General features: G+C 39.7%; 1 protein-coding gene across 1 annotated transcript in view; it reads left to right on the forward strand.

Moving 5' to 3' along the window:
* The window catches only part of Svep1 (sushi, von Willebrand factor type A, EGF and pentraxin domain containing 1), a 238,188-nt gene that overhangs the window by 28,552 nt on the left and 194,547 nt on the right, over positions 1-15,089 (forward strand). Inside the window, exon 2 of the mRNA XM_017803637.2 lies at positions 11,205-11,460. Coding sequence (XP_017659126.1) covers positions 11,205-11,460 — 256 coding nt within the window. The remainder of the gene's footprint in view (positions 1-11,204; positions 11,461-15,089) is intronic.

Raw genomic sequence — 15,089 nt, forward strand, 5'->3', positions numbered from 1 at the left:
TTGTGGTTTACTTTTTGGGCATGAAAAGCTGGTTCCTCTAAGCTTCCAGTTCTCTCTTTTGATTTTATATTGGAGTGGCCAGATTGCTTTTGTCTTCAGGAGTTCCCACAGAGGCCCAATTCAGATGAGTATCCAATGCTCTCAGGGTTTCTCCTAAGGTGTGGATCCCTCCAGGAACTGTTTTGGCCTCAGGAATTTGGGGGTTGGACTGGCCTGGGAGTCAGGCCCAGGAAAGATGCTGGTCTAGGGCAGAGATGCAAAAGAAGATGGGGGTGGGAAGCGGCCCCAAGGGCCCCTGGGGACTGTACTGAGGAGCTGGGTTGGTCTGGATGCAAAGGACCAGGAAGAGGAACAGTCAGCCCTGGCATCTAAGAAAGAGGCTGGTGGGTTGTGAAGACCCAGGGAAGCAGAGGGAGGTGAGGGCGGGGCCAGGCCCAGAGCTCTCCTGGGGACCTGAGAAGGAACTGAGTTGGTCTGGATGCAAAGGATGAGGAAGCAGTGGTGGTTGTGCAGGAGTCTGGGGCGCCAAGACAAGGAATGGGACAGGACCCAGGCTAGGAGGAGAGACCAGAGTGGGAAATGGGAGGGTGAGTAAGGCTGGGGGAGTCAAGGCAGGGAGGGCGCTATCTACTTACCCCTGAGAGCAAGGCCTGGGGAGAGAAAGCTTAAATAAGATTTTTTTTTTAATGAAATAATCTGGTCGGGGGGCAGGGGTCTAAAAAGGATCATAATATAGTGTATGAAATTTTCCAAAAATTCAAGTAGAAAATGAAAATACCTTTAATTTAAGGGTAACCACTAACATTTTTTATTAACTTCTCTTTGTATGTGTTTGAAATATGGTTGACTTCTCTTCCCTTTTATAGAAAAAATATTCCCACTAATACTTTGGTTTATTTAAGTATAGGAAAAATACAACTAGAGTTTTTGTCTCAGCCTTTTTTATAGAAGTGTGAATGTGCAGGTAATTATATATAATAGGTTGGAAAAACATGCTTTATATTTTTTATTTCTCTTAAATTTTTTGTGTGTGTGTGTGTGTGTGTGTGTGTGTGTGTGTGTGTACTCGTGTGTCTGTGTGTGGGTGTGTGCATGTGACAGCAGTACCTGCGGAGGCCAGACACAGCTTTGGGTCCCCTGGAGCTGGAGTTACAGGCAGTTGCAAGCCTCCCAGTGTGGGTTCTGGAACTAAACTCTAATCCTCTGCAAGAGCAGCAAGTGCTCTTAAACCTCTGAGCCATCTCTCTAGCCACCTAATTTTTATTTCTGAAGTTTTATTAAGAACATTTTCCCATACAAGAAGATTCTCTCCTAAAATTATTTTCCAATATAGCTTATCATGTAGACATACATACAACTGAATTTTCCAAAGTGTACCTTTTGTGTATATGTGATGTTAACAATGGAACCAGGACCTCATACATACCTAGCTAGTATTCTGCCACTGAGTTATAGCCCTAGTCCACAACTGAACTGTAAAATCTATTTACAGTCATTTGTTATTATAGACGCTTATAATTAAATAGTTATGCATACGTTTTTCTCAAAGCCTCTCAGAATTTCAGTTTGATTCTCTTTTCCTACACTCCTCTCCTCTCCTTGCCTTGTCCTGTTAGCTAGTATTCCCGTGTTGCAGTAATGGGAACTTGTTGTCTTGTTCTTGAATTTAACGAGGATGCTTCAAGCATGATTTTGGCCATGAGTTTTATGATAACTCTGTTTTTCATGTTAAGCAATTATTCCTGTACTCTTTGCTTAATTCTTTTGCAAAACTGTAAACGGATGCCCAAATACCAAACGATATTTGTACTATTTGAGGTTACCTTTTGGTGTGAAGCACGTGAGTGAATTCTTAATTATCTTTGACTTTGGGTACTAAGTGCTAATTGGTCACATTGTTTAGATATTTAACATATCAGTTCTATTTATTTTGTGCAGTTTTTCACAGCATTAATAATAGAGTTTAACTGGATATTTATCTGAGAGTACATTAGCAATTTGCTTAAGTGTGATAGGACATTTGGATTTCTGACTTTACTCTCACTGAATTTGGGATTTCTTGTGAGAGCTGAATGGATGGTGAAGAGTGGAGACTTGTTCAGTCTTTGTGGAGTTGTTCTGTTGTTTTTACAGTCTGGATTGGGTCTGCTACCCGTCAACTCCTGTACACACCATTTTCCAATTTATGAACTGTCCCTATGGGTCCATTTCAAAATGCTGTGTGTCCATGTTAATAACTAAAGCATGTATGTGGGTGGATGAACTCTGGAACCATAAATCTGAGATTAAGTTCCTCTCTGACCCTTTGGTTCTTCTGTGATTTGGCTAGTCTGTCACAAATAGCCTAAAGACTCCTCGAGCCAACATTTTTTCCCTTTCTAGAATTTCAGTCTATGAAATCTGAGTAAATACTTCAAATTAATGAGAATACTAAATATGATTCATTTGAAATCACAAGATTAATGGGAAATCTCTCCTGCTGCAAGCACTCGCTTTACTTATTCTCCTGACATCTTGGTTTGCTTTAAGCTGGTGTTTCTTTTGTCTCATCAAATAGCACAATTAGAAAACCCCAAGCACAATGTTCAGTACATAATACTTAATATGGATTTGGTGAAACCAGTTTAAAGGTGATGTTTATCACAGTTTTCTGTTCGTGAATGCGGAACATGATTCACTATGACAAGTTTTGTTCTTGACTTTATTATTTTATTCAGTATGTCGGACACACAGCTAGCAAAAAAATGACAGCATTTACGTACTTGTTCATTTGATAGTTTCCTTGTTTGTTCATCTGTTTATTTGTTTGGAGACAGGGTCTCATGTAAACTAGGCTGGTCTTGAACTCCAGATCTTTCTGTCTTTACCTGGGATTACAGACCTGAATCACTATACTTGGCTTCTAGTTCTTTTTTCACCATCAATGAGAGTAAGAATGTAAGATTCAATTTGCCGTAGAACACGTTGCAATCTGCTTTAGGATATAGCCAGACTTACAAGCATTAGTTATAATTTGATGAGGACAGAGTGAAGAAACACAAAAGGGGACGCCATAATGGCTTTATTTTATGCACAGCAGAACTGGGGAAAGTTTCAATGAGGAGATTAACTTTGATCTAAACTCTGGTAGACTAGTAAAAGATGGTGGGCATGTTGTGACATGAAAAGAGCAAGACTTTTCGGGTGCAGCAAACAAGAAAGCATTGCATTTCCAAAAGCCTCAACTAGACATACAGTGGAGTGAGAAGGTGGATCGGGCAACTAGAGAGGAGACAGGAATGTAGAAGGGGAAGTGGCTGGAAGGATTATTTAGGACAAGACAGTACAAGAACCTGGAAAGAGTTCAGATTTTACTTTATAGACAGAGCTAAAATACTGAAAGTTTTGACACATGATTGTATTGGGATTTCAGAAAAAGAACTTGTGATGGCAGGTCAGAAAATGGAGATGAAAAAGAGTGCCTTCCTCTAGAGATGATTGAACAGCTCTGCACGTCAAATGTCCAGGCCGAGGTGCCTGAACCAAGGCTGGGACAGGAAGATCTAGAGGCAGGCAGATAACCTGGAGGTGAACTGTCAAGATATCACAAATTACTCCTAGATTTCAAACTTGAAAGACAGGGGATTATGGGACCACATTAAACCAATGTTGGAAATAGGTGGAGGGAAGGGACACTTATTTGTATGTAAATTGTACATAATGGGTTTGAAAGACCCATATATAATACATTCAGGCAGAGATACCCACTGGGCCACTGAAATTTCACGTGGGAAATCTACTGGTTTCATTTGATATAGACTTAGGAGTCATTAGCCTGTAGGTGAATTCAAATGTCATCTTCCAGGGAAGGCATAGAGGAGAGGCAGGAGAGAAAACTGGCAATGGTACAATCTGCAGAGCAGAAAAAAATAAACATCCCTAAATATGCTCCCAGAAGACAGCCACTGCTTTGATACATGTGTTGTCCATCATACTTAAGATGCATTTACACACTTACATTCACACTTAAGTGCTCGCTTATCGAAATGCCATTACTGTAATTTAATTAACTAGTACACTGTTGGAATTTTGTAGTTTCTAGTTTTTCTGTTATTTCTAATTATTCCAAGATACAAAGCCATTTGATCACGTGTGTGTATCCATGTCTATGTCACAACAGTATAGAATTTGAAGTCAAATTGTGTGACAACTTTAAGACTTTAATCACTTTCTCAAACCGTACTCCAAATGTAATGGGTCCAGGCACTTCCCCAGCAGTCTCTGTTCCTTCCTTCCTTCCTTCCTTCCTTCCTTCCTTCCTTCCTTCCTTCCTTCCTTCCTTCCTTCCTTCCTTCCTTTTTGCTGTCTGTCTTTCTTTCTTCTTTGCTTTGTTTGGCCAGAACACTCATCTACATTCCTGTTATTTTTCTCTTTCTTTTTAGCTACTTGTAAAATTTCTTTATATTTTAAGAACACTAGTACTGGTTTGATGAACACCATGCATACGTTTTCCAGTTTGTTCTTTGCTCTCAAATATGTTTTTTGTTGTTGTTGTTTTTGTCTTTTTGAGACAGGGTCTCTCTGTAGCCCCAGCTGTCCTGGAACTCACTATGTAGACCAGGCTGGCCTCGAACTCACAGAGATCTGCCTGCCTCTACCTCCCGAGTGCTGGGATTAAAGGCGTGCACCACCACACCCGGCAAATATGGATTTTTTTTTTTTAAAGAAAGAGCAGTGAAACAAAATGAAACAAAAAAAACTTTCTAGTAATGTGTCTTATCTTGGCTAGAAATCTCAAAAGAATATTAAATAATAGTAAAAATATTGAATCACTGATTTATTCCTTAACCACTTGGGTTATCTGCTGAGTTTTTGCAGTTAGGCATGTTTTCCATTGTTACTGTAAGAGAAATAATTTAAGGCTGGTGGGATGGCTGAGCACGTAAAGGCGCTTGCCACCAAGCCTGACGACTCAAAGTCAACCCCTGGGTCTCATATGGTGGAAGAGAATAACTTCTGCAAGTTGCCTCTGATCGCCACATTGCGTTGGGGCCTGTGCAAGCCCCACACATACACAAATCAATCTATAAATGTAATAAAAAATTTAAAGACATAATTTATCATATGAATTATCTATTTTTAGTCCTAATGTTTTGTTCATTGAAAAAGCAAGAAATAACTTTATTAACTTTTTAGCATCTTGGGTGTCTTGTTTTTTGAATTGCATGTGCCACTGTGCCACTTCTAGATCCTTAAGTTGATTTTGCATTTCTTTCATTTACAGAATATTTTCAGAGACCTGCTCTAAACTTTCTTTTTTAAAGTTCTGGAATGAAAACATGGCTATTTTGGCTTGCAATGTCTAGTATTATACATTCTCTAGCCACATTTTCTTCTTAAATCTAAATAAAATTAAGTACTATTATCAAGTTAGCTCCCCAGCTGCAATGGACTCATTTCAGGAGCTCAACAGTCCCATATGGCAAGTGTCTACTGTGTTGCACACAGAGAACCTGCCAGTCACAGCAGAAATGCAATGCTAAGCTAGTTCCCTGCTTTTAAACAAACACAGCATGTGACTTATTTATAACTCTCTTCACAGATCACTTGAATCAGTTTTCAGCTTGTTTTGATAATAATAATAATAATAATAATAATAATAGATGGGAAAGTTTATCATCATGGGTTCCAGGTATTTAATTCACCCAGGTATTTATTATTTGTAGCAAATACTTTGATTGGCTCTATGCCTTTGTTCATGGATAAGAAAAAAGTGGGAAAATTGCTCAACTCTCTCTGACTTCTTTGATTATTTTCTGTAAAATATTCTAAAGATAGAGTGCAAGATGCAGATAAAATGTAAGAATTCACTATGAAAAACAAAACTAAATCCTAGAGCACATTTTGCTGCATGCACTTAAATATAAATAAAAGACTGAGATATAGATAAGAAAAGAGGGGTAAACAGCAAACTGGAATTAAGACAAAACTGGCTAAAACTGGAAGGACTAAAGAGAAAACTGAATATCATGAGGAAATATTGTAACTGAAAAGATAAAATGCAAAACTAGTTGCAATTGTTAATGAAAGGCAGAAAAGAAGAAAACACCATAAAAACAGCCACCATGATACGGAGGAAAAAGCCCGAGACATTCCCAGCAGATTCAGAAGGAAGTAGGGATGATATAAAAATGAAAAAAATCAAACAAAAACAGGGGATTGGAGAGATGGCTCAGTGGTTAAGAGAGCCCAGTATTCTCACAGAGAACCTGAGTTCAGTTCCAGCACCCACTGTGAGGGCACCTGCATGTGCACATCCCCACACACAGATGAAGAAAGACTACAATCTATGACATCCAGAAAAATGGTAAACAAACAGAAAAATTCTTTTCCTATAAATAATAACCAGAATATAAAAGAACACCCCTTGAGCCAAAATATCAAAGTATTTAAAATAAAAATATTAACCAGCTAGCAGCTGAAGCTTGGTGAAAATTTAGAGCATCAAAGGTGAGGATATTCTTGCAAGTAACTTACAGTGTTTGGTTTGTGCTTAATATTTTGTACCAAAAATAAATGTGGAAAACAAACTGAAACATTGACATAACTTATTATTTTTTTTGCTCCTTGGCATTCAGACACAGTCATAGTGAAGATCTGTCCACAATATCAAATTCTTTAAAGGGTCACTGGTTACCTTCTGTGGTTGGTATGGTTGTAGTGGGGCAGGCTGGTTGTAATGGGTAATTGCACCCTGGGGCATGCTGTGGTTAATATTATATCTGCCTGAAGTTTACCTATTGGGGCTTAAGAGCCAGTGTCAGTCCCGTTCCAGTTTCATCGATACTTCTTTGTGTTTCCAGACCATTTTTTAAAACAGCTCTTTTGACTGGCTTGGGCTGGGGGTGGGGACGCAGTCTTGTGTAATGGTGATGGATCTCCCTTGTTAGAACAGAGTTACACAACCCTGCATTTTTATCATTCTAATGACTATTGCTGGACGCGGGAAGCTTACTTTTCTTGCCAGCTATTTATACAAACTAATCAGAGACTTGATACAATGCAGATGGCGATAACCTTTTGCCATACAAAGTCCACGTTGAGTTTTTCTTTGGCAGGAAACCATTTGCCTCATTCAATTTTCTGGACCAAAAAATTCTGTGTCTGAGATGCAAGGGTAGCAGATGATGTAAACTATTTCAGAAACACAAAAGAAAAGTGACAAGCTTCTACCACATTCCATGGGCATTACCACAGATCTAGTTGCCTCTGAAATCCTGGTATGAAAAATGTTCTTATTGAATTATGTTTTTATTCAAGCATGATGAGGCACAAAGATGGGGGGAACTGTAAAATCTTTTCAGTAACCCATCCACCCCCCATCTGCCTTTAAAGCACATTCCAAACACAGATCTTGTGTAATTCTTTGCCTGACCCATAGTGCTGTCATTATTTTTGCTATCTTGAGTTTAATGTATTGTCTTGCTGACAGATCTAATGGTTCCTGTAAATGTTCTCCAGTTCTGTGCAAGACGAGAAGGAAAATAGAATCACAGCTTAAAGTGTTCTGTGGATGATGAACAGTACGGAGGGAAAGCTCTGCGGAGCTCCATGCGCATATAAAGGAAGGCTGGCGGACTGAGCCAAGGTTAACATTCCAGGAGACGCTTTGTTATAGAATGGCAATAAAGGTACAAAAAGAAATTTTTCATTTTTTTTGTATAAAACAGCATGTGTGTTAGCATGCTCACGTTCCTATTATTTACTCAAGACCAGCTCATTCCAGAGTATCCTGGAGCTTGCCTACTCCATTCATTCATTCATTGAATAAATATCTGAGAGCACATACTTTAAAGCCACATGCTGCATGGGACTGGAGAGATGGCTCAATGGTTAAGAGCACTGGCTGCTCTTGCAGAGGACCTGGGTTCGATTCCCCGCACCCACATGGTGGCTAACAACCATTTTAAACTCCAGTTCCAGGTGATCTGATACTCTCCTCTGACCTCTGTGGGCATTGCACGACATGGGTGCACTTACATACATGTAGGCAATACATTCATACACATAAAAACAGTAATTAGCCGGGCGTGGTGGCACAAGCCTTTAATCCCAGCACTCAGGAGGCAGAGGCAGGCAGATCTCTGTGAGTTCAAGGCCAGCCTGGTCTACATAGTGAGATCCAGGACAGCTGGGGCTACAGGGAGACCCTGTCTCAAAAAGACCAAAAACGAAAACAAAAACAACAAACAAACCAGTAATTATCATATTTTTAAAGCCACATGTTATCAAGAGCACTGTGCTGAAAAAGAATTCAGTGTACATTAGCTTTGCCCCTTTCCCTTTCCACCATCATTCTTGTGTTTGAAGTGTCCTGCTTACCGTTGACTCCCATGACTTTGTGGAAGAGGCCTTTCCAGAAAAGCAGAGCATACGGAGTGTCTGCGAAGATGGGATTGTGACTTCTCAGCAGAACAGCTAGAAAGGGAGAGTGCTTATCACTTAGTGAAGAGCAAAGATGGCGATACCCACAGCTGTCTGTCTCTTGGAGGACTACCACTAGGATTCTCCCTTTGAATATGGAAAATAGAAGTTTAAAGACAAATGCCATCCTAAACAGATAATTGGACTTTTTCCCAGAAATTATACTGAGTAATGTGTGTGTTTGTACATGTATTCTGGTCTGTTCCAATTATTGTTTATATTGGTAGAACTTCTCCCCCTAGAATGTATATAAACTACAAATGTAAATATATGTGCACATATAACTACATGTATACATTATAGTTGAAGCATTTAAATGTGTTCAATTTGTTACCCTTTTCAATAGTCCAGTGGCCTCATTCATGGTCACAAAGTCTGCGTTGGTCCTTGTCACATCTTTTCATTAGTTCTGCTGCCCTTGATGTTGCTATCTCCTGGGGCTTCCAGGATCTCTTCATATTGATATTGCTCAAGAGACAGATATCTCTATCTGCCCTTGGCTCACAGTGATTGTTAGTGGTGTCATCTTCTGTTACATGCTTGCTATTATAAAACTGATTCAGGAGTCTTATTGCATTAACTTTTTGCTCTTTCCTCTACCTTCCTAGGAATGCAAGCGGCTTATTGGGTCCTATCTCCTTTAGCCTACATAGTTATACTCTATTGTCCTGTTGTCATGGTGACCAAGGTGTCATGTGAGATTGTCGCCATCCTAAATATCCAAATGCAAAGAAGACTTATGAATCCCTGCACCTAAAGAGACTTCTACCAAGCATCTCTTCTGCTGAGATTGGGTTGAGTGTGTGGAAAGACTGGTCCAGTCTTAGGGTCTCACAACAACATCTAACATCTCTTGTTCTCTAGCCTTTCCCTTCTTTTCTCTGCAGATTATTTTCTTGTCTGAAAGATGGAAAAATCTCAGACTTATCATGCATTCATCCCAAATCTTCTTGTTCTTCATCAAGTGGGACACTCCTTAAATGCTAAGAGACAAGACCTTTAACGCTGTTGAGTGAGCCCCCAGTGTATATTTGGGAAACGTCTCCATTAACATCTTGCTTTCTGTTCTGTCAAATAGCCTTCTGTACCCTATGTCTTCCTATATCCCCATCTGAACTAATTTGTTTTCTCTCACTTGAATTTTGAGGAATGCAGTGATGTATTTAAATGCTCTTCTCAAATTGCAGACCTTCCAGATGTTTTCTGAAGTCATTTTTAGTTTTATTTTCTTTAAACTCATGTTTAACAGTTTTAGTTGTAGCTCACAGTAGCAAAATTTAGGTAGGAATAGTTTAATCATAAGCAGTATCCACTGAGTATATACCAATGGAGTTTTCTTTATACAGATATAAATCTTATAAAATGGGAAAAATCTAGATCTTCTAGTGAGTATACCCCTAAAATAAATGGAATCAATTTTATATTTCAAATCACATCTTTTTTGCTTGTTTTTTTTTGTTTTGTTTTGTGGGGGACAGTCTCCCTTTAGCCCCAGCTGGCCTGGAACTCTTATGGAGACCAGGTTGGCCTCATACATCTTCCTTTCTGGAAAACAGGTAGTGGTTCTTCTATCATTACCTAGCCTGGATTCCTTGTAAGAACTTGCTAGAAATATATCCTGATGCTTTCTTACCTTTCCTACTCAATTCTAGTGAAAAGCCACCCTAGAAAATTGAACGGTGATGCTAAACTCACCCCTGGCGTTCTTGTGCCTTTGAGGTTTGATATTGTAAGACATCGGTAACAATAGTGTTTAAAAGGCTTCATCTATCTATAGTGAAGCAGTAGCATGTAATGTCTAAAACAAAATGCACTTGTCCTAAAATAATAAAGCTCAAATGTCAGATTTATTGAATAGATGTTTTCTCATGAAGACAGGATACCGCCAAACCAGTTGATTTTATGCTAACCCTGGGTGGTCCAACAAGATGAAGTATTGGATCAATTCTACATTTGTGAAGAAGCAGTGGAAAAACAAATATAGGAAGGAGATCAGCCATCATAAACTCTGGAAAAGACACATTCTCTTACATTTTATTCTGGGTAGGCTTGTGGTGGTTTACATAGAAAGAAATGGAGAAATGCTTCAAAGTAGATGCGTAGGACTCAGGTTTGGGTCACGTTTTCAGAATTTGAGACAGTTTAACAAGACATGGTGATATTGATTAAAATTCATTTCATAAACACATTCTTCATTGGTGAGTTCCCTGGAGATGGTGATGATGGATGATGATAATGATATGGTGATGATGGTGATGGTGATGGTGATGATGGTGATGATGATGATATGGTGATGATGGTGATGGTGATGATGATTATATGGTGATGATGGTGATGATGATGATATGGTCATGATGGTGATGGTGATGATGGTGATGATGATGATATGGTGATGATGATGATGTGGTGATGATGGTGATGGTGATGATGGTGATGATGATGATATGGTGATGATGGTGATATGGTGATGATGGTGATGCTGCTGCTGATAGTGATATTGATGATGGTGATGTGGTTATGACAACTATAATGATGACATATTTTAAATGTTTTTGAAGCTCACAATGTTTCTATAAGACCATTGCAGATTCCAGTCTATGCCTGTCTGTTTTGCTTTTCTCATTGACCAGTGCTCCTATTCCTCACTCCCATGAAATGCTAATCATCTTCACAGGTACTTGCTACCTAAGAGAGGCAGACAGTCAGATATAACACTCAGACTTTCCCCCTTGTCTTTGCAGCAAATCCTTCGTCATTCTAGAGAAAACTCAACCAAAGTTATATTTCTCATCACTGATGGATATTCTAATGGTGGAGATCCCAGACCAGTTGCAGCATCGCTACGTGATTTTGGAGTGGAGATCTTCACTTTCGGCATATGGCAAGGGAATATCCGGGAACTGAATGACATGGCTTCTGCCCCGAAGGAGGAGCACTGCTACCTGCTCCACAGTTTTGAAGAATTTGAGGCTTTAGCTCGCCGAGCATTGCATGAAGGTAATTGAAGCTAATAGCATAACCCAGGGACCTTGAACTGGAGTTTCTTTCTCATTGCATCAAACTCATTGAAGAGTGATCTCAAACCCTCACGTGGCTCTTTGCCACACATGATATTTGAGAGTGCTTTGGGTGTCATGAGATGTGCTGAACTGCCCAGAGATGGCATGCTGCTGGCCTTTCAGCAACCTTGGTTTGCTTTGTGTCTTAACAGCTGTGATGTATTTTCACTACCATGTCCATATGCTCCCATCTAGATCCATGGAGTGAATTGAGGTGTGTTTGGAGGCCACACACAGAGTGGGAAACCTTGACTGAGATCTCACTTTCAGTTATCTGGACAAAGGAAGTAAACATTTGGAAATGCGCACAGTGAATCTCACCAGAATGTTTCCTGAAATCCACAGGAAGATATAGGGACAGTAAAGACTTAAGACATTCTTCTTGCCTTGGCAACTGGGAGATAAATAGCTTTTGTCTTAAGGGATTCAGCCCTGAAAGAGGAGGAAAACTAGCAAATGCAGTCATGGGAATTCTTTATACACTATTTACCAGGCTGCTTGGCTATGAGCTTGCTTGTCATAGTACAAGCCGGAAGAAGAGAATGCGATTGAGAGAAGATGGGAGGTCTAGCCATGTGTCATTAGACTTGATCCTCACAGGCACACATGATAGATTCAGCCCCCATGGGGGCTGTTTGTGGGCCGGGGGAAAATCATAGCAATACAGGATTCCAAGCAACCTGTGATGCTCATAGCAAGCAGATTAGCCCTACTCTAGTTCCAAGAGAAGAACTAGTAGTTTAGAGTGAACTATCAGGCTATTGTTGTGGATATAGTATAAAGGATTAGACTCTGAGGGAGGAGGCTGGCCAAGATTATTGGAGGGACTTAGAGAAGGGCCTGGAAACTGCAAAAATGGGTTTGGGGAGCACACCTAGTTTGCATTGAAGTTCTAGGTCTATAACTTAATAAAGTTTAATTTTTAAGAGCTAAGCCATAAAAATTTAGAGTTCCTGGATTTGACTACCAGTTTTATCCCTACTGAATGAATGATTTTTGGTATATTATCTGTCTTTTGTACTTCCTAAGTTTCTGATCAATAAAATAGGCAATAAGATTAGCAACTACTTCACAGATTTGTTGCATGGATTAAGTGGATTAATGCACAGAAGATGATTAGAAAATTACTGATAGGGCAGGTGAGATGGCACAGTGGATATAGGTACTTGCTGCCAAGACTGAAGTTCAATCTCCAGGATCCATGGGATCTCTTCCATGAGGAAGAGATCAACTCCTGAAAGTTGTCCTCTGACCTTCATATGCCCATCCTGGGCATATAGCCACATACACACTAAAAATATAGATAGATAGATAGATAGATAGATAGATAGATAGATAGATAGATAGATGATAGAGTGATACATTTTGAAAAGTTTTGAAAAAGGAAATTACTGATGGTTTACTTAAAGCTCAATATATATTTATGCTACTATTATTTATTAAATGTTAATGGCAATGGGTTGTTATTCATTAGTTCAGGCAATCAAGTATGAATTTCAATTTCCTCCACTTTCAAAATGGGAATTATAATAGTGTGTGCCAAGAATACATATACCATAGCATTTTCTCAAGAGGATGAAATTTAATATCTAAATTTCACAGTCTTCACAGTGTGCAGCCCATGGTAAGAAGCTCAATAACTGAGACTATCTTTGCTCCTCCTTTTCCTAGAGAAAATGATGTGTTATGTTAACTGGGGAAGCAAAGGGGTCCCAGCTGGGGATAGTGGGTGGTATTAGATAGGATTACGAAGTTATGATTGTTATGGACTATGGATGTTATAGCAAATTAATTCCTAGTCCAACTGTTTATCTTATGAGACCAGTGTCTTCTGCCCTGAAGTAAGCTGACCCAGAATAAGGTACAATAAGACTTTGAAGGAAAAGGATGGTTTGCTGTCACACACTTGGACTTTGGAAGGTACCACATTTATTACACTAAACAGCTATCTAGAAAGAGTGGTACTTTGGTTGACTTTCCATGGTTGGTAAGAAGAAACTCCATTTTTACTGGAACAACAAAACCACATTAAAAGAGATGAGCCTGATTTCCCTTCCTCTGTATTCTTTGAAGCCACTATCCGTGTGGATGGATCCACTTCCAGCCTCAAGACTATCCATATTTCTGACCATTCTCAATAGCCTCAGCTTGCAGAGCAATGGATTCTACATGTCTTATCCCTCCACTTATCTCTCTCCTGGGTCTCAATGCTAATGTACCAGCTTTGACACCCTGGTTTTCCTTGTTCCCCAAGGTGTTCTACTGCCAAATAAACCTCTGGCCCAATTCTCAGAGCTAAGTCCCAAGGAACCCTGTCATAGACCTTTCTCCCTTATCACAGTCTATGGCCTGGAGCTTTAATATGGTGCCTGTTTTTGCTGATCTCTTTCTTAAGGCTGGACTTTTCCCTTATTTTTGTCACTGTTTGTTGTTCAGTCTTAATGCAGAAGGTCAGATGCTTCCTAGTTGAGGCCCAGGTACTCAGCTCACCACTTGCATTTTTACTTGGAGCCCATCCCTGTATCTGCACTCAGCAGTCTGGACCTAGCACAGGAATCCAGGCTAACTGGCCTGGAACTCACTACGTAGACCTTGAACTCACAGAGATCCACCTGCCACTGAATCCCAAGTGCTGGGAATAAAGGTGTGCGCCACCACTCCCGGCCAGGCTAAGATTTTAACTTCTTCAGCTGCTTATGTAGACTTATCCCTTGCCCCATTCTAGACCATCCGTTCTGAATCAGTCATCTTCAACCTTAACCCTGCCTTAAGTCAATTTCTGAACAGCTTTAAACAAGGATTCTTAGCATGCTTTCTTTCTGAGCCATTACATTATTATGTAATGTGAAGAGGCAGATTAGATTCTGGCTTTATTATTTAACTTATGTGGTTTTGTTCTTTAAGTCTTGGATCAAAAAACAACGGATGTGATGATATTTATTCTAAAGTCAATGGTCCACAATCAGCACCTTTATATAGTGATCGGGATTGTGACTTTATTTCTAACTTGAATAGGATTTTGAGAGTCTAGTTACTGCTGCCTAACCTCAGATGGAGGCAAGGGAAGGCTCCTGGTTTGGAAGCCAGGGGATGACCTGGAGGACTGACTGCGTTGCTTCCTGCTGCATCTGGAGATTCCTCTCTAAAGTACTTAATTTCTGCCTGACCCTGTGTGGCCTTGAAAACTTGTGATGAGGTCCCAGACTGAAATAACTTAACTGGGCGAAGCAAACTCCCAGAGTGTGCTCGTGCAAACAACACACATTCATATTTGGGTGGGAGCAGGAAACAGAGGGAAATCAGACAGATGAGAAAAGAGATTTTTTTTTCCAACTTTCTCTTAATATGTAATGTCTGGCAAATGTAATAGCCAACTGTTAATCTTTTTTTTTAAATTGCCTTATTTCTTTTTTTTAATAATTTATTGAGAATTTCATACATGCATATAAGGTGTTTTGATCAAATCCATGCCCACTCCCTCCCCTCTAACTCCTCCCATATCTCCCCATCACTTATCACTTTTTACTTCATGTACTCTTTCTTCTTCTTTGATTTTCTTTTTTAATG

This window comes from Nannospalax galili, unplaced genomic scaffold, assembly GCF_000622305.1.
Source record: "Nannospalax galili isolate Female #2095 unplaced genomic scaffold, S.galili_v1.0 scaffold666, whole genome shotgun sequence".
Taxonomy (NCBI): domain Eukaryota; kingdom Metazoa; phylum Chordata; class Mammalia; order Rodentia; family Spalacidae; genus Nannospalax; species Nannospalax galili.